Source organism: Ostrea edulis, chromosome 4, assembly GCF_947568905.1.
Source record: "Ostrea edulis chromosome 4, xbOstEdul1.1, whole genome shotgun sequence".
In the NCBI taxonomy this organism is placed as follows: Eukaryota; Metazoa; Mollusca; class Bivalvia; order Ostreida; family Ostreidae; genus Ostrea; species Ostrea edulis.
This window is the reverse complement of record NC_079167.1, coordinates 27380564-27401800: the sequence shown is the minus strand read 5'-3', so window position 1 is coordinate 27401800 and position 21237 is coordinate 27380564. Positions and strand designations below refer to the sequence as shown.

Sequence of the window (21237 nt, the reverse complement as noted above, 5' to 3'; positions counted from 1 at the left end):
CATTTTGTAGTCATGTGGCCTTTAATTAACTGGTTCTCAATAAGTGCTAACATGTCTGCTAAAACGAAGTCTCATCGAAGCAAGAAACACTGTCAACTGCAATGTATCTGTGTTGCATGTCAGCGCATATTTATTGTATTCTTGTTTTTGCTGTTTTTTGAACCTATAGGTATTGTATATACATGGTTGTTTACAACTTTTTATTGCAACTACAATGAATGAATCGTTACCTGACTCGAATTATCTCTGTTGAAACACAGGTGCTTGGGTCTAACATATATGAATACACTACATATCTAACCTTTTAAATATGTATAAGATTAGATGTGTATTCATATTGTAGCGGTCAGCCGGGTTCGATCGCCGGTGGCCAGATAGCTCAGTTGGTAGAGCACCTGATTAGAGATTGTACAGGGGGCCCGGGTTTGAATCCTGGTCTGGTCCGTTGCATTTTCTCCCTTCTTGTTTCATTTGGTGCCGTGACCAGCCCCTGGAACTGACAGGTGAAAATGCCTGCCAGGGGATAAAGATCCTGGGTTGATGTCTTCAGGTGTGAAGACGTACATTTAAGGAGGAAGGAATGTAGCGATCAACCAGGTTTGATTGCCGGTGGCAAGATAGCTCTGTTGGTAGAGCACCTGACTAGAGATTCAGGGGGCCCGGGTTCGAATCCTGGTCTGGTCCGTTGCTTTTCTCTCCCTTCCTGTTACAATATGTTAAGACCCAAGTACCTGTGTTTAAAAAACACCTATTTGAAATGTTTTCATTTAGTTAGTTCCTTGACATTTGTCATGATTTGATCACATTATACATTGTAAATTTTTTTAAAAATCAGTCCGACTTGAACAAATTAAAGATAGATGTTTGATCTACTGTAACAGGAAGGGAGAAAAGGCAATGGACCAAACCGGGATTTTAAACCCAGGCCCCCTAAATTAATCTCTAGTCAGGTGCTCTTCCAGCTTAGCTATCTGGCCACCGGTGATCAAACCCATCTGACAGCCTCAACCCTCCCTTAAATGTCTTCACACTTTGATGACATCACCCAGGATCTTTATAACCTGACAGTCATTTTCACGTGACAGTGACTGATCTACAACACAATATGTAACATAGGAAAGGAGAAAATTTATAAGTGGTCTGGGGATCAGACCCGGGACCTATCCATTTCTATAGTCCGGTCTCTAACCCCTGAGCTACCCAGGTTGATATCCATGGTCCATAAAACCCTTACTAATGCACTATATTAGCCCTGCAATGTGTAACAAACTGCATGAGTGAATCAAAGGATCTATTTTCAGTTAAATTGATAATTAGTTAAATGATTGATTAATATAAAGTTTAATTTCAATTTTACTTTAAAATTAATTAAGCATTTTTCATTACTGCATTACGTTATCATGGTTGTTTGATGCCATTTGTTTTAATTGTAGTTTTAAACAAAGATTTACACATAATTGAATATAAATTCATATAATATGCAGAGGGCTTTTAGTGACCAACATTACAATCCATTGCCAGCAGTATTCAGAACATGACCATCTTTAATAAAGGATTTTTCCTGCATTAAATTGTACAAATCTCAATACATGTACATGTATTATATTGAATCAAATTCCTACCATCTGAGATTTTCATGTAATTCAGTTTCAGAGATGGTCAGTATGAAAATTGTGGAAGAACCATCAAGTTATGGGTATGTACCATAAAAAATATATTATAATATTCTGCATAAAAATATATTACATTATTACACATGAAAGTATAATTTACATTATTACACATGAAACTATATTACATTATTACACATAAAAAAATGGATTACATTATTACGCATGTCAGTGTTGGTTTTGTTTTTCATTACTTTGGGACTGGGCCTGGGGCCCTTAGAATTGGGGAAATTAGCGACAAAATAAGAAAATTGGGAAAATTCATTAATGAAAGCACTGTCACAGTGACAGTGTTCACTGTACCAGAAATCACAAGGTTTTCATCGCCAAAAGTGCCATGATATATAAAGTGTACACAATATAAACACTTTGTTTAGATACGTCATACAAAGAATTTTCAAATTTAGATTGAGAATTTTTTGGTCAACATTAGGGAAAATTTCAGGGAATTTTAGATTGGGACTTGGGCCGATATTTTCGACCCCAAATCAGGCCCCCCAAAATACTGCATGTATATCAGATCCTGGTCCTGTAACTGCTTGAATGTGCTGGTCCATGTATACATGGTATATGTCTTATGTATACAAGTACACACTTCTAGCTTTCTTCTGATCAAAGTACAGTGTCTGTCATTTGTATGTAAACACATTTACTTAACTAATAAGCAGCACTGTTAATCTTGTTAAAGAATTTGGAAGATTTTTCCACATTTTGTGTGTTGTAATGGTAGCCCTGCCATGATTCTGAAGGATAGTGGATAATCTTGCATCCTTTCGGCTAAATCAGTGTACAAACTCATCCCTATATATTGGTTTAAAGGGTTTTTCAAACCTTCCATGACACAATTATATGATAAAGGTTTTTTTTATACACCTGTTGTCAGACGGGACATATTATGTTGTAACTGGCGCTGACCATCCATCTGTCTATCTGACTGTCCGAAGTCATGTTTTCTGAACTTTTTCCGTAACAGATGCATGTACAGCTTTTAAATTTTAGGTCACTTCTTCCTCAAGAAGTGAAAGACTGAGTTTGCCTTTCAGCTGGACTGGTACACAGTGACCTACTTTATGGTTAAAAGTAGGTCAAACAGTTTTCTGGGGGTTTTTTTTTGGTTTTTTTTTTCCATTACGGATACAGATATTGCTCTGAAATTTAGTCAAAAGCTTCCTCTTGGAGGAATACAAGTTCAGTTTGAATTCCAGCTGGATTGGTCCTTCCGTTGGTGACCTAATCTATGGCTAAATGTATGTCAAACAGTTTTCTAGACTTTTTTCATTACAGATACAGATGTTGCCCTGAAATTTAGTAACAAGCTTCCTCTCGGAGGAATACAAGTTCAGTTTGCATTTCAGCTGAATTGGTACACCATGACCTACTTTAGGGCTAAAAGTAGGTCAAACAATTTTCCAGATTTTTTTTCGTTATGGATATAGATATTGCCCTGAAATTTTGTCACAACCTTCCTCTCATAGAAATACATGATCAGCGCATTTCAACTTGATTGCTGCACCGTGACCTACTATAGGACTAGAAGTAGGTCAGAAAGTTTCCAGGACTTTTTTTCATCATGGATACAGATATTGCAACCTAACCTCCCTCTCAGAGAAATACATAATCAGTTCATTTGTCAGATAGATTAGTGCACCATGACCTATTTTAAGGCTTTTGTATTCAGAATGTGTGTGATATCAATTCAGAGTGCATAATGTGCTTACGGGTTGAATTTCACTCTCCGACAGGCGTATGTTGTACTGTTTGTGCTACTCTTGTTAAAACCTTGCATGACATGATTATATGATATAGATCAAGATTCATAAATATTGAATATTTCATCATCAACATTTTTCTTTATGTACAGCCTAAACAATTACAATTTTGCCAGTCACAGTACGGAGGACAAGAGATTGAAAATGAGAATACAACCCAGTAATTTTACAGGCCCTGCACACTTGAAAAGACTCTATGGCAGATGCTTCACTAAGGAGTTAAACGAGTAAGAATTTTAAGTTCTTGTAGAACATCTTTGTTTAAATGTCTTTACATATAAAATTGAAAAGTTTGATTTCCCATAGTTCCGTATACATGCACAGTGAACAGGTATAACATGTATAGTATGCACAGTGGAGCCTCATTTGTCCAGACGATTTCGTTTCTCGTCGAAATTGTCCTGATATCTGAACTGTCTTGATTTCTGCTATAGCATGTATACAACCTCCTTAGTTACCAGCCTCCTTAGTTACCAATGGCAATAAAGAAGAATGGTGCCTTATATTGATAAGATTCATGGCATTACATACTCTGATGTACATGAACACTACGACATAACACTTGTTCAAATAAAAGAAATGCCAAATTGTGTTCTCTTACTCGGTAGTGTGGATGTGATTACTGATATTGGATGCAACATGGTTTTAAATGACCATATCAGTTATTTCTCAAGGTAATTCCTAGGAACTGAACTCCCTCAAGTCAATGATAAACAATGATATCTGGTACAGCTTTGAATTTACCCATGCCGTCCATGCTAAATTTGACATTTAACCTATTGAGATATGGCTTATTTTCCCTTGGCAGTACAGTAGTGCATGTCAGAGAATGGAGGAGAGTCTTGTATGCATATATTGATAGCAGCCTATAATCAGCTTTTATTGAGTTATTGAGCCAGTTTTTTACAACAATTAAAACCCAGCTCGGAAAAGCTGACCATGCAGAGTTGCTGACCAATTGAAAATCACTGTCCTGATAAATCAACCAAAATGTGATAGGAAATTGCATTTTTTTGAGAAAAAGACCGTAAGGATCCAAAATGTGAAATTCTGGGTAAACAAGACCAATTGTATAAAAGTCGGTTCCAAAGAAATTTTTTTTTAGAAGCTGAAGCATCTGTATATCTGAAGGGCCACTGAGTTCTAATGTTGACTTTTATGGAATCCGACACGTAGTGTAATAATCAAAATATAATAATGTTTTCACTTACAAATTCAGTTCGATGTGATAAAGTTTTATAACGCTTTCAAACTGCACAGAATAGCAAACACTGCATTGTTTTTATGCTAATATAAACATACTATTGTTAACTTTTAATGAAGCTAGACAAACAGTGTAATATAATTGTAACATTAAAAATGAATTATATATTATATAGCAGAGTTGGAGGAAAAATATATTGAAATGTTCAGCCACAGATATGGCTTCTGTTTGATATGATAATTCTTTTATGATATGCTTTATTGATTTTTTTTATTTACCCCAGTACACAAGATAGCAAGCACTGCATGAGAAACATGATTGTTCTTCGTATAACATGACTGACTACATGGAAACACTATGTTATGATAAAACACTGTTACTCTTGCTACAGGTACAAGTACGAGTTTTGCCCATTCTTCAATGTGACGCAGCACGAACAGTCGTACAGGTGGAATCCATTTAGTGGGGTGCTTGGGTATGGCTTTAGTATAATATAGATTCGTCAGCAGGCAGATTCAGTGTATCAATCTAATGTGTGAAATGTGGTGTTATAAATAGACTGATGTCTTTTTTAGCTCCCCTGGACTGAAAAATCAAGTAAATTTGTGTGTTGTCTGTAAACTTTTCATATTTTCAACTTAATGTCTTCTTTATAGAACCACATGGTCATTTTCAGCTAAACTTGTCATAAAGCATTATTGAGTAAAACAGATTCAAGTTTGTTCAAACAAAGGCCTCTTCCGACAGGAAAGAAATATCGAAAATAGAGTGGTGTGTTTTAAACATTTTCTCAAGAATCACCAAACCATATCAAAAACCAAAATTTATTTGAAAGCTTCTTTATATCATGAAGATTCAAGTTTGTTCAAGTCATGAACCCCAGGGCCATGTTGAAACCACATTAAGGGTTAAAAATACAACATAGGAATATATGAGAAAAATTCTTTAAAAATATTCTTCTCAAGAAGCGAAAAGATACATTATCTTAAATAATTTGTAAACATTTATCTTAAAGTTTTGTTCCCACCATCACCCCGGGACCACAGTAGGGGGTTTTGATTTTGACATAATATACAGTAGAATTCTGTGATAATCTTCTCATGATTCTCATGTCTACTACTGGTATTTGTTAAATCAATAGGCAAGCATCTTCATATAGTGTAGATTCAAGTTTGTTCTCATTATAACCTTTGGGGTCTGAATAACCACAATTTATGTTTAAAGTTTTACCTGGGAAGATGTAAAAGATTTCTTTAAATAAATCTTCCATTTCAAGAACCAAAAGGATGCAATTTTTCAAATTATTGTGTCAATCATCTTCTGATAGTGTTTTGTTCTTACCTTCATCCCAAGGTTCAGGGTGGAGCCAGTACAGTAGAGTTTTAATATTTACACAGGGAATAATGCAGTTTATAAATTCTTTGAAAATGTTCTCAAGAACCACAATGTTAGTTTGTCAATTAGTATGCAAGTATCCTCACATAGCTAATAGCTTGTTTGCATCATGAAACCATGAATTTCTACAGGAATAAGTAGAAAATGCTTTTGAAAATTAAAATATTTTTTTCAAGAACCATAAGGATTTGTCAAGTTAATATGCAAATGTTTTTGTGTAGTATACGGTAGGTTGAAGATTGTCCACACCGTAAATACTTGGATATGTGAGGCCAGAAGAGTTGTTTAAAGACTTACAGAGAGAAAAGGAAAGAGAGAGAGAGAGAGAGAGAGAGAGATATTTGAATTGAACCACAAGGACACTATGTCAAAATAAATGTGCATTTGATTTTTAATGTACATTGAGGACTCATTTCACAACATGACACCCTCCCGATTGTGGAGAAATCCCTGTTTATTGTATAGTTCTCATTTCTTGCTTCTGCTTTTTTCCCCAGAGTATATCAGGAATGGGAGATTGAAAATAACACATTTACTGCCATGAATATGAGGGAAGGAGAAAAGTGTGGTAACATCCACAGAACTGTCAAGGTATGAGCGTGATAATTTAAAAAATTCCAAGTAATGGAATAATGAAAAAATGTATGACAATGATTTAGAATAGGTTTTACAGGATACAGGATTGTGACAATATCCACAGAACTGACAAGGTATAGACATAATGATTGAAGAATGGAATAGTGAAAAAAAAATCTACGATATTGATTTAGTGTGAATTTTACTAGCTACAAGTGACAATATTCTCGGAACCTACAAGGATTAATAGAGAATATTACATGCTAAAATCCATATCATATGTCATATCAACCTGAGTGGCCCTATATCAGCCCAAGGGCCGAAGGCATGTAATATTTTATTTATCATATACTTAAATATTGTATATATTATATAGTGTGATGACAGATCTCAGGCTCCATATCAGCCATCTTTTATATATCATTTATATATCAAACAAAGTTGATCATAACTGTTTTAACATTTAATTTGTCAACAATCTTAAGAATACACGAGTTGCGTGTATTCATAATGAACAACAAGGAACAACAAAATATTACTCATTACACATATCATTCTGAATCTGAGTTACTGTGGTCTTTTTCTTGAATTGAATGTCCCCATTAATTGTTAATGACAATGTTTCCATTAATTGTTGCTCCAGTTAAAATTCCTGATGTGGAATTAGCTGTAGACATTGGAGTTTTCACAGAAGATATGGAGGTCTGAATGTCCTCAAAAAGATCAATTTCTTGTGAATGTCCGTTTTGCTGGACATTTGCAGTTTCATCTACCTGGAGTGGTCTCGTTCTCTGGATTCATTTTTATTTGCATGCTTACACATTACTGAAGATATTTGTTTTTGTTGCTGAATAGATGCTGTACTATGATTATTGATAGATGCTATATTTCTGTGCCCAGAGTGTTGTTGAATCAGAGTTGGAGGAACTCTTTCATGAACTAAGGCTGTGATGGCAGTTTCTTTGGCACTATGGTTCACTTTACGTCCAGTGATTCCTGCTTCTGTCTTTATGAGGCTCCCGAACATAAAATTGGTATTGCATAAGAACCAGGTCTGGTAGAGATATGGGATCTTCAGAAATGATGAGATCTACAAATTGGTATCAAGGTCAAGTGACTAGTGACCTTGACCTCTGACCTTAAATAAATTTGTGGTATTACATGTACTTTAAGAACTAGGTCTGATAAAGAAATGGAATCTTCAGATTCTGAAATACTATAAGGTTGATGGGATTTACAAATTGGTATCAAGGTCAAGTGACCTTGACCTCTGACCCTAAACATAAGTATGGTATAACTTTAGAACTGGGATTGATAGAGAAATGGACTATTCACAAATGATAAAAGGATGTGGTGACCTACAAACTAGTATCCCCATTGACCTCAACCTTTGACCTTGATTATAAAAACTTGTATAACTTTAGGACTGATAGAGACATGGGATCATCAAAAATGATAAGAGGATGTTGGGACCTACAAACTATGATCAAGGTCAAGTGAAACCAGTTTTACTGAAGAAAAACCGGGGATTTTTTGAAAATTTTCAAATCAAAGCCTTTGTGATCTAGAGTTTTTAAATGAAGTAAAAATTGGCATGGATTTTGTCAAGGGAGAAAAATAATAGTACTCAGAAAAAGTCACTTCTATACAGCCAATACTTTGTTTGGGAGACTTTATAATTGGTAGAATTATAATCATATCATGTTCTACATGTAGTTTCACATAATTATGGTCCTCGAAATGGGCCATTCATATCACTCCAATACAACTAGTTAGGTCACCTGAGTAAACTCAGGTGACCTATTGCAATACGGAAGTTCCGAGTTCCCCAAGAGTTATTTCCCTTTGTCGAACTCTTCCGTAAATTATGACGTAAAATATGATGACAGTGGGTACATTTGCTAATTACTATCGTTGTATTATTTCTTAAAAGATGATATCCAGAGTTTCTGAGACCATCCTATCTCAGGGAAAAGGCAACTTTAATGAGTTTAAGAGTATTGGATAACAAAATGGCTCAAACAAATATTGTTAATTGCCATCTTTCTTTGATAAAAGCGTCACTCATGTAGAAGAGGAAACGAATAATGATTCAATAGCCAATTTGATGATCTTATTCAAACAAATTATGCTTGATATGGCCAGAATATGCATACCAGTGATTGATATAAACAAAAGTTACGCTTTTATTACATTAATCGTACGTAATCGTTATGTACAATGCCAGTCTACGATATAATGTATACATTGTGTACCCACCATACGTCATAAAATGCGAAAGAGTTCGACAAAGGGAAATAACTTTTGGGTAACTCGGAACTTGCGTATTGGTTGTTGTCCGTCATGCGTTAACAATTGAACATTTTTAACTTCTTAATAACTACCAGTCCAATTCTTTTCAAATTTGGTAAGAAGCATCATTGGGACAAGGGGGACATAAATTATAAATTTCAGGACTCCAGTACCCCTGGGGCATTAGGGGCGGGGCAAAAACTGCCCAAAGTTGACCAATTTTCAAAAATCTTCTTAAGAACCACACACGTGAAAGAAAAACTAAATGCATAGTGATGTAGAGCAGGAAGGCCTCTACCAAAATTATAAATTTCATGATCCCCAGGATAGGGACTCTGACCCCAGGGTGGGGCCAAACTCGGTATATAGTGTTTATGTTTAAAACACTTAAATTACATCTTCTTTAGTGCTATTGATACTAAATTGATATTTAGAAAGAACAGGTAGTCCTTTACCAAAATTGTAAATTTGATGATCCCAGGGGTAGGGGTTTTGGTATCAGGGTGGGGCCAAAATGGTCAGTTATTAAATGTTTGACGCTTTTAACTTTTTACTCAGGTGACCTATTGCAATTGGTTTTCGTTTGTTGTTGTGCGTTATCAATTGAACATTTTTAACTTCTTAATAACTACCAGTTCAATACTTTTCAAATTTGGTATGGAGCATCATTGGGACAAGGGGGACATAAATTGTAAATTTCAGGACTCCAGCACCCCTGGGGCCCTAGGGGTGGGGCAAAACCTGCCCAAAATTGACCAATTTTCAAAAATCTTCTTCTCAAGAACCACACACATGTAAGAAAAACTAAATGCATGGTGATGGAGAGCAGGAAGGGCTCTACCAAAATTGTAAATTTCATGATCCCCGGGGTAGGGGTTCTGACCCCAGGGCGGGGTCAAATTGTTATATAGTGTTTATGTGTAAAACACTTAAATTACATCTTCTTTAATACTATTGATACTAAATTGAAAGTAAATAGATATTTAGAAAGAACGGATAGCCCTTTACCAAAATTGTAAATTTGATTATTCCAGGAGTAGGGGTTTTGGTATCGGGGTGGGGCCAAAATGGTCTGTTATTAAGTGTGTGAACAATAGACATTTATAACTTCTTCTTGATAACTATTATTCCAATTCTTTTCAAATTTGATATGAAACATATTTGGAACAAGGGGAACATAAATTGTAAATTTCAGGATTCCTGCACCCCTGGGGCCTTAGGGGCAGGGCAAAAACTGTCCAAAAATGACAAATTTTCAAAAATCTTCTTCTCAAGAACCACACACATGTAAGAAAAACTAAATGCATATTAATGTAGAGCAGGAAAGCCTCTACCAATATTGTAAATTTCATGATCCCCGGGGTAGGGGTTCTGACCCCAGGGCGGGGCCAAACTTGTTATATAGTGTTTATGTGTAAAACACTTAAATAACATTTTCTTTAGTGCTTTTGATACTAAATTGAAACTAAATGGATAGAGCAGGTAGTCTTTTACCAAAATTGTAAATTTGATTTTCTTCAGAGTAGGGTTTTGACCCCAGGGTGGGCCTAAACTTAGTATATAGTATTTATGTGTAAGTTTGCTGATACTGTATAAAATCTAAATGCATACTTAAGAATAGCAGAAAAGGATGTACAGAAAAATGGTGAATTTCACAACCCAGGGTTATGACTTAAGGATGAGTCCAAATTAATCATACCTTTTGATGTTTTAATTTTAATACACCTATTATTTAAAGCCTTTCATCAGTGTACATGTATGTACTTTTAAGGGCATTGAAGTTTTAAGAACACATCTTGTTTTATACTGTTGATGAACATTAGAATTTAGCTTAGATATCAGAACAGGAATTTTTTTCTAGATTTCATAGCCCATGGAAGTAGTGATACTTTTTCACTAGTATTCAGGTGACCGATAAGGCCTGTGGGCCTCTTGTTCTTGATAACTATCATTCCAATTCTTTTCAAATTTGTTATGAAACATATTTGAAACAAGAGGGACATAAATTGTAAATTTCAGGATTCCTGTACCCTTGGGGCCCTAGGGGCGGATCAAAAACTGCCCAAAATTTACAATTTTCAAAAATCTTCTTCTCTAGAATCGCACACATGTAAGAAAAAATAAATGCATGGTGATGTAGAGCAGGAAAGCCTCTAACAAAATTGTAAATTTCATGATCCCTGGGGTAGGGGTTCTGATATCAGGGTGGGGCCAAACTTGTTATATAGTGTTTATGTGTAAAACACTTAAATAACATCTTCTTTAGTGCTGTTGATACTAATTTGAAACTAAATGGATAGAGCGGGTAGTCTTTTACCAAAATTGTAAATTTGTTGATCCCCAGAGGAAGGGTTTTGACCCCAGGGTGGGGCTAAACTTAGTATATAGTATAAATGTGTAAGTTTGCTGATACTGTATAAAATCTAAATGCATACTTAGGAATAGCAGAAAAGGATGTACAAATAATGGTGAATTTCATAACCCAGGGTTATGACTTTAGGATGAGTCCAAATTAGTCATATCTTGATATTTTAATGTTAATACACCTATTATTTAAAGCCTTTCATCAGTGTATGCACTTTTGAGGCCAGTGAAGTTTTAAGAACACATCTTGTTGCTGAACATTAGAATTTAGCTTAGATATTCAGAACAGGAAATTTTTTTCTAGATTTCATAGCCCATGGAAGTAGTGATACTTTTTCACTAGTATTCAGGTGACCGACAAGGCCTGTGAGCCTCTTGTTTTTCTCTTTTTGTCATTTGTATCACAAAAGACCACAATTTTTTGTGGGGAAAAAAGCAATGAATGAATTACTGCTGATTCCTTATTTTACGTGAGCACTCAATATGACGAACTGACTTGTATACGTCAAACTGCGAGAACATAAATTCACGAGTGCTTTGTTGATCAAGAGTCTTTACATGTGATTTAGCAATAAAAAAAATAGAAGAGAGTAATTTTGATTTGCAAGTGATGCTTCTCACCAAATTATGTGATAATGAATTGCTTGCGTATATTCAGGAATTTACAGTACATGTATGTATAAAAAATCACAGGAGAAGTTACTTTTGAGACAGTACTTTCTGTTTCATATAGCGATTTTTTCTTTATCAAAGATAAAAGTCTTTCATCATGATATTTTACCCAGGTGATATTCAGCTGTGGGGACAAGCATGACATAGTGAATGTAACAGAGCCCTCTACATGTAATTACCACATGGGATTTACCTCCCCTTATGTATGTCACAGAGACTCAATGCTGGTGTATCCCACTCTGAGGGAGGAGCTACAAGAGGCCTGGGACCAGCTGGAAGGAGAGCTTTACAGGGAGGAAATCACCCAAAAAGTAAAATAGCAATACTATGAATAGGAAAATTAAGGGAAACATAAACAACTGTATTTACAGTTTTAAAAAAATCATTATAATGAACACATTTATATCAAATAACAAAATGCTTCTAAAATAAGGGAATTTTATTACCCACAGCTGCAAGAAATAACTAGATAATCATGTTGAAGCAAAATTGGCAGTCCCTGCTGGGTTTTTTTAAAGAAATGTTTTACAGTACATGTATATAATTTTCAGTACAATGAATTCCATATAATCTTTATTGTGTAGGTACATGTTTGTATACTAGATTTTGTATTCTGTTTTCTGCTACTGCAATACTAGTATATTTTCATATTTCATTGTAGGGATATGACAAACAATTGAGGAACATTTTTGAGAAAGCAGGGTTTTATATTCCACAAAAGGAGAAAAAACTTTTAGCAGAGAAGGCTGTTAAACAAGAGGAAGCAATAGAAAAAGAAGAGAAGGGAGAGTTTGATACCCTACCAAAATGTACAGAGGTAGTGACTACACGGTTAAATGTACAGAGATAGTAACTGTACAGTTAAATGTACAGAGGTAGTAACTGTACAGTTAAATGTACAGAGATAGTGACTGTACAGTTAAATGTACAGAGGTAGTGACTGCACAGTTAAATGTACAGAGGTAGTGACTGCACAGTTAAATGTACAGAGATAGTGACTGCACGGTTAAATGTACAGAGGTAGTAACTGTACAGTTAAATGTATAGAGGTAGTAACTGTACAGTTAAATGTACAGAGATAGTGACTGTACAGTTAAATGTACAGAGATAGTGACTGCACGGTTAAATGTACAGAGGTAGTAACTGTACAGTTAAATGTACAGAGATAGTGACTGTACAGTTAAATGTACAGAGATAGTGACTGCACGGTTAAATGTACAGAGGTAGTAACTGTACAGTTAAATGTACAGAGGTAGTGACTGTACAGTTAAATGTACAGAGATAGTGACTGTACAGTTAAATGTACAGAGGTAGTGACTTCACAGTTAAATGTACAGAGATAGTGACTGTACAGTTAAATGTACAGAGGTAGTGACTGTACAGTTAAATGTACAGAGGTAGTGACTACACGGTTAAATGTACAGAGATAGTGACTGTACAGTTAAATGTACAGAGGTAGTAAATGCACAGTTAAATGTACAGAAGTAGTAACTGTACAGTTAAATGTACAGAGGTAGTGACTGTACAGTTAAATGTACAGAGATAGTGACTGCACAGTTAAATGTACAGAGGTAGTAACTGTACAGTTAAATGTACAGAGATAGTGACTGCACAGTTAAATTTACAGAGGTAGTAACTGTACAGTTAAATGTACAGAGGTAGTAACTGCACAGTTAAATGTACAGAAGTAGTAACTGTACAGTTAAATGTACAGAGGTAGTAACTGTACAGTTAAATGTACAGAGATAGTGACTGTACAGTTAAATGTACAGAGATAGTGACTGTACAGTTAAATGTACAGAGATAGTGACTGTACAGTTAAATGTACAGAGGTAGTAACTGTACAGTTAAATGTACAGAAGTAGTAACTGCACAGTTAAATGTACAGAGATAGTGACTGCACAGTTAAATGTACAGAAGTAGTAACTGCACAGTTAAATGTACAGAAGTAGTAACTGCACAGTTAAATGTACAGAAGTAGTAACTGTACAGTTAAATGTACAGAGGTAGTGACTGCACAGTTAAATGTACAGAGGTAGTAACTGTACAGTTAAATGTACAGAGGTAGTGACTGTACAGTTAAATGTACAGAGATAGTGACTGTACAGTTAAATGTACAGAGGTAGTAACGGCACAGTTAAATGTACAGAAGTAGTAACTGCACAGTTAAATGTACAGAGGTAGTAAATGCACAGTTAAATGTACAGAGATAGTGACTGCACAGTTAAATGTACAGAGGTAGTAACTGTACAGTTAAATGTACAGAGGTAGTGACTGCACAGTTAAATGTACAGAGATAGTGACTGCACGGTTAAATGTACAGAGGTAGTAACTGTACAGTTAAATGTACAGAGGTAGTAACTGTACAGTTAAATGTACAGAGATAGTGACTGTACAGTTAAATGTACAGAGATAGTGACTGCACGGTTAAATGTACAGAGGTAGTAACTGTACAGTTAAATGTACAGAGATAGTGACTGTACAGTTAAATGTACAGAGATAGTGACTGCACGGTTAAATGTACAGAGGTAGTAACTGTACAGTTAAATGTACAGAGGTAGTAACTGTACAGTTAAATGTACAGAAGTAGTAACTGTACAGTTAAATGTACAGAAGTAGTAACTGCACAGTTAAATGTACAGAGATAGTGACTGTACAGTTAAATGTACAGAGGTAGTGACTTCACAGTTAAATGTACAGAGATAGTGACTGTACAGTTAAATGTACAGAGGTAGTGACTGTACAGTTAAATGTACAGAGATAGTGACTGTACAGTTAAATGTACAGAGGTAGTGACTTCACAGTTAAATGTACAGAGATAGTGACTGTACAGTTAAATGTACAGAGGTAGTGACTGTACAGTTAAATGTACAGAGGTAGTGACTACACGGTTAAATGTACAGAGATAGTGACTGTACAGTTAAATGTACAGAGGTAGTAAATGCACAGTTAAATGTACAGAAGTAGTAACTGTACAGTTAAATGTACAGAGGTAGTGACTGTACAGTTAAATGTACAGAGATAGTGACTGCACAGTTAAATGTACAGAGGTAGTAACTGTACAGTTAAATGTACAGAGATAGTGACTGCACAGTTAAATGTACAGAGGTAGTAACTGTACAGTTAAATGTACAGAGATAGTGACTGCACAGTTAAATTTACAGAGGTAGTAACTGTACAGTTAAATGTACAGAGGTAGTAACTGCACAGTTAAATGTACAGAAGTAGTAACTGTACAGTTAAATGTACAGAGGTAGTAACTGTACAGTTAAATGTACAGAGATAGTGACTGTACAGTTAAATGTACAGAGGTAGTAACTGTACAGTTAAATGTACAGAAGTAGTAACTGCACAGTTAAATGTACAGAGATAGTGACTGCACAGTTAAATGTACAGAGGTAGTGACTGTACAGTTAAATGTACAGAAGTAGTAACTGTACAGTTAAATGTACAGAAGTAGTAACTGTACAGTTAAATGTACAGAGATAGTGACTGCACAGTTAAATGTACAGAGGTAGTGACTGTACAGTTAAATGTACAGAGGTAGTAACTGTACAGTTAAATGTACAGAGATAGTGACTGCACGGTTAAATGTACAGAGGTAGTAACTGTACAGTTAAATGTACAGAGGTAGTGACTGTACAGTTAAATGTACAGAGGTAGTAACTGTACAGTTAAATGTACAGAGGTAGTAACTGTACAGTTAAATGTACTGAAGTAGTAACTGTACAGTTAAATGTACAGAGGTAGTGACTGCACAGTTAAATGTACAGAGGTAGTAACTGTACAGTTAAATGTACAGAGGTAGTGACTGTACAGTTAAATGTACAGAGATAGTGACTGTACAGTTAAATGTACAGAGGTAGTAACTGCACAGTTAAATGTACAGAAGTAGTAACTGCACAGTTAAATGTACAGAGGTAGTAAATGCACAGTTAAATGTACAGAGATAGTGACTGCACAGTTAAATGTACAGAGGTAGTAACTGCACAGTTAAATGTACAGAAGTAGTAACTGTACAGTTAAATGTACAGAGGTAGTAACTGTACAGTTAAATGTACAGAGGTAGTAACTGTACAGTTAAATGTACAGAGGTAGTAAATGCACAGTTAAATGTACAGAGGTAGTAAATGCACAGTTAAATGTACAGAAGTAGTAACTGCACAGTTAAATGTACAGAAGTAGTAACTGCACAGTTAAATGTACAGAGATAGTGACTGTACAGTTAAATGTACAGAGATAGTGACTGTACAGTTAAATGTACAGAGGTAGTAACTGTACAGTTAAATGTACAGAGGTAGTAACTGTACAGTTAAATGTACAGAGGTAGTAAATGCACAGTTAAATGTACAGAGATAGTGACTGTACAGTTAAATGTACAGAGGTAGTGACTGCACAGTTAAATGTACAGAGGTAGTAACTGTACAGTTAAATGTACAGAGGTAGTAACTGTACAGTTAAATGTACAGAGATAGTGACTGTACAGTTAAATGTACAGAGGTAGTGACTTCACAGTTAAATGTACAGAGATAGTGACTGTACAGTTAAATGTACAGAGGTAGTGACTGTACAGTTAAATGTACAGAGGTAGTGACTACACGGTTAAATGTACAGAGATAGTGACTGTACAGTTAAATGTACAGAGGTAGTAAATGCACAGTTAAATGTACAGAGGTAGTAAATGCACAGTTAAATGTACAGAAGTAGTAACTGCACAGTTAAATGTACAGAAGTAGTAACTGCACAGTTAAATGTACAGAGATAGTGACTGTACAGTTAAATGTACAGAGATAGTGACTGTACAGTTAAATGTACAGAGATAGTGACTGCACGGTTAAATGTACAGAGGTAGTAACTGTACAGTTAAATGTACAGAGGTAGTAAATGCACAGTTAAATGTACAGAGGTAGTAACTGTACAGTTAAATGTACAGAAGTAGTAACTGTACAGTTAAATGTACAGAAGTAGTAACTGCACAGTTAAATGTACAGAGATAGTGACTGTACAGTTAAATGTACAGAGGTAGTAACTGTACAGTTAAATGTACAGAGGTAGTGACTGTACAGTTAAATGTACAGAGATAGTGACTGTACAGTTAAATGTACAGAGGTAGTAACTGCACAGTTAAATGTACAGAAGTAGTAACTGCACAGTTAAATGTACAGAGGTAGTAAATGCACAGTTAAATGTACAGAGATAGTGACTGCACAGTTAAATGTACAGAGGTAGTAACTGTACAGTTAAATGTACAGAGGTAGTGACTGCACAGTTAAATGTACAGAGGTAGTAACTGTACAGTTAAATGTACAGAGGTAGTAACTGTACAGTTAAATGTACAGAGATAGTGACTGTACAGTTAAATGTACAGAGGTAGTGACTTCACAGTTAAATGTACAGAGATAGTGACTGCACGGTTAAATGTACAGAGGTAGTAACTGTACAGTTAAATGTACAGAGGTAGTAAATGCACAGTTAAATGTACAGAGGTAGTAACTGTACAGTTAAATGTACAGAAGTAGTAACTGTACAGTTAAATGTACAGAAGTAGTAACTGCACAGTTAAATGTACAGAGATAGTGACTGTACAGTTAAATGTACAGAGGTAGTAACTGTACAGTTAAATGTACAGAGGTAGTGACTGTACAGTTAAATGTACAGAGATAGTGACTGTACAGTTAAATGTACAGAGGTAGTAACTGCACAGTTAAATGTACAGAAGTAGTAACTGCACAGTTAAATGTACAGAGGTAGTAAATGCACAGTTAAATGTACAGAGATAGTGACTGCACAGTTAAATGTACAGAGGTAGTAACTGTACAGTTAAATGTACAGAGGTAGTGACTGCACAGTTAAATGTACAGAGGTAGTAACTGTACAGTTAAATGTACAGAGGTAGTAACTGTACAGTTAAATGTACAGAGATAGTGACTGTACAGTTAAATGTACAGAGGTAGTGACTTCACAGTTAAATGTACAGAGATAGTGACTGTACAGTTAAATGTACAGAGGTAGTGACTGTACAGTTAAATGTACAGAGGTAGTGACTACACGGTTAAATGTACAGAGATAGTGACTGTACAGTTAAATGTACAGAGGTAGTAAATGCACAGTTAAATGTACAGAGGTAGTAAATGCACAGTTAAATGTACAGAAGTAGTAACTGTACAGTTAAATGTACAGAGGTAGTGACTGTACAGTTAAATGTACAGAGATAGTGACTGCACAGTTAAATGTACAGAGGTAGTAACTGTACAGTTAAATGTACAGAGATAGTGACTGCACAGTTAAATGTACAGAGGTAGTAACTGTACAGTTAAATGTACAGAGGTAGTAACTGCACAGTTAAATGTACAGAAGTAGTAACTGTACAGTTAAATGTACAGAAGTAGTAACTGTACAGTTAAATGTACAGAGATAGTGACTGTACAGTTAAATGTACAGAGGTAGTAACTGTACAGTTAAATGTACAGAAGTAGTAACTGCACAGTTAAATGTACAGAGATAGTGACTGTACAGTTAAATGTACAGAGGTAGTAACTGTACAGTTAAATGTACAGAGGTAGTGACTGTACAGTTAAATGTACAGAGATAGTGACTGTACAGTTAAATGTACAGAGGTAGTAACTGCACAGTTAAATGTACAGAAGTAGTAACTGCACAGTTAAATGTACAGAGGTAGTAAATGCACAGTTAAATGTACAGAGATAGTGACTGCACAGTTAAATGTACAGAGGTAGTAACTGTACAGTTAAATGTACAGAGGTAGTGACTGCACAGTTAAATGTACAGAGATAGTGACTGTACAGTTAAATGTACAGAGATAGTGACTGCATGGTTAAATGTACAGAGGTAGTGACTGCACAGTTAAATGTACAGAGATAGTGACTGTACAGTTAAATGTACAGAGGTAGTAACTGCACAGTTAAATGTACAGAGATAGTAACTGCATGGTGAAGGTGCTCTGTTGACAGGTTTAGGGACCCTTAATGTACTTGTCTTAGCAACTCTGGCGGTGAAACAAAAATGCAAATATGTGCACTAATATATGAAATCCTTTGTTATCCATTCTCATACGTAGAAGAAGTGCTTATTCATGGCTACGCCAAATAGTGCATCAGCTCTGACTTTGTCAAATTTTAGATAAGCTAAAATAGGTATTTACCAACTGTTTATTTACAACTTTTTTATATTGATTAAAACTTGCATATTTTCAGGAATACAAAAAACTCAAGAAAGAAATAGAAGGATTGAGATCACTCTTGGCACTTAAAGATGACAAAGGTAAATTCAGATAGAAATGGTTTTGCTTCATGTCATAACCAACAAGTACAATAGTAAGGGCAACATTAGGAAAGCATTATTGAAAACAGTTGAAAACAATGGTAAATATTTGATAAAACATTTTTTGATTGCGATCATTGAGTAATGACCTGTTTGTTTGTTTGTTGTCCATTTTTATGTTAGATGTAGATGAAATTCATTAAAATGCCATCACTGCAATCATTAATAAGATATTCAATCTTTATGTAAATGGTCTGTATTTGATGTTGATTTAGTATAAAACATTATTTGTTGATCCAAGGGGTTTGAGAGAGAAAAATCCTAACAAACACATTGTTTTATTTCTGTTTTAGATACATCTAATGTTTCAACGGAAATGGCAATAACAAAACAACAGAAGAAAAAATCTAAGAACAGCAGAAGAAAGGAGAACTTTTTAAAAGCATTATCACCCAAGTCGAAAAAGACGTGATATTGTATAGTGTGAAGGTTATCATGCATTTATATATTTACTTTGTTATAATGCAATTCTCCAATTGTTTCTAGTCTTATAATCATATACAATGTAGCATGCTATGTCTGTGATGTACAAGAACATTCATTGGCTTTGTGATAAACAAATGTAGGATGTATTTCTTTGTAATAAATAACAGAGTTAATATTACAGACTAGCTCAACAAAAGGACATTTTTCATCCAATGTATACTCTAGCTTGTATTTGTATGATTTAACTGAGACAGAAAATTGTTGCCCATTCAGATCTGTGCAATAAATGATTGAATGGATTTCATTTGCATAAAATTTATGCAATGTGAGTCTGCATAATTAATTTTGAAAGCATGCTAAGAGGCTGATGCATATGAAAAATATATGAAGCACCATATTCAGTTTACACTGCATTGTAATACTGTACATGTACGTATTTGCAATCATGATTTTATATATTGGGGTCCCACATCAAAGATGTTGGAGATTTGAATAGCCACATACAATTTTTTGTATCGTTTCTTTCACAGTATGCTTTGATGATTGTGATGTTGTAGATTAAATTTTAATGCAATTTAATGGGAAATTTTGGTTAAGAATTAATACCCCCACTCAATAGTTACACTCTCTTTGTATGTTGTTTTGTTTTTCGCTCACGTAGAGACATCACCAGTTTTTACATGGAGTGCCACAAATTTTGATTGATGACTTTAGCAACAAGACTTCTTCATTGTGCCAATGCCTACCATGACACATGCAGGCCCTTCATTTAGAAGGTTATATCCGAAAGACCCACAACTTTCACTTTTAGTGCAGGAGGCTTATTGAAAGGGACCAGTTGCTACCTATGTTAATCATACAGGATCAAAAATCAAATCCAGCTCTCCTGGTTACAAAGCAAGCACCCTAACCACTAGGCTACTGCGACAGGTGGTCTGGTGTCAATAAATTAATTGGTGATTTATGTATTAGTTGGCACAAGGCTACTACATAATGGTGTGGATGACCTTGACTTTTCAACTATAACCACCAGTGAATGTCACTGCACATAATTAACCTAAAATCAATGTTGGGGATGAAGAATATGTTGTAGACCAGCAGTGTTGGAGACATGCATGTAACTAAAAGTTTTTAATTTTTATAAGAGTATGCTGTATTTTGACAGATAGTACATAAATGTAGAATTTGAATATGGACACAAACTCATTAAAACAAGGAATCATCCGAATGGTTTGAAAATGTATATCCCCACCCTCCCCAATGTGACAAAATTGAAAAGGATAAATTTTAAATTTAGAATATCCAGTATTCACAACTTAGCATTTTAACTTGCAGTCCACAGGACCACTAATAATGTACATGTAAATTCATGAGACTTTAACCAGATGCATGTGTCTGCCCTTGTGGTGATTCAAGATAAAACTGTCAATCCATTAATCAACTTTTACTATTGAAAGATATTATAAATGCAAGTTTTGATACTTGATTTCAGTTTAATCAGAAATATTAGTGAGAAATCGGAGTCGTC

The 21237-nt window shown here is 35.0% G+C and overlaps 1 protein-coding gene across 1 annotated transcript; it reads left to right on the top strand.

Moving 5' to 3' along the window:
* Positions 1-6: 6 nt before the first annotated feature.
* LOC125671684 (N-acetylglucosamine-1-phosphotransferase subunit gamma-like) lies at positions 7-20288 on the top strand. The gene is made up of 9 exons (XM_048907539.2): positions 7-169; positions 1648-1696; positions 3532-3666; positions 5035-5118; positions 6536-6629; positions 12056-12253; positions 12604-12759; positions 19157-19223; positions 19577-20288. The coding sequence occupies exons 1-9, from the start codon at positions 13-15 to the stop codon at positions 19693-19695; spliced, it is 1059 nt and encodes a 352-aa protein (XP_048763496.2). The 5' UTR covers positions 7-12; the 3' UTR covers positions 19696-20288.
* The last annotated feature ends 949 nt before the right edge of the window (positions 20289-21237 follow it).

Bases quoted from the DNA above. Each gene is read 5' to 3' on its own strand.
- LOC125671684 (XM_048907539.2), top strand. From the start codon at position 13: ATGTGGCCTTTAATTAACTGGTTCTCAATAAGTGCTAACATGTCTGCT. The intron at 6,630-12,055 runs GTATGAGCGTGA...TATTTTACCCAG, and splicing joins ACATCCACAGAACTGTCAAG to GTGATATTCAGCTGTGGGGA. The intron at 12,760-19,156 runs GTAGTGACTACA...GCATATTTTCAG, and splicing joins CCCTACCAAAATGTACAGAG to GAATACAAAAAACTCAAGAA.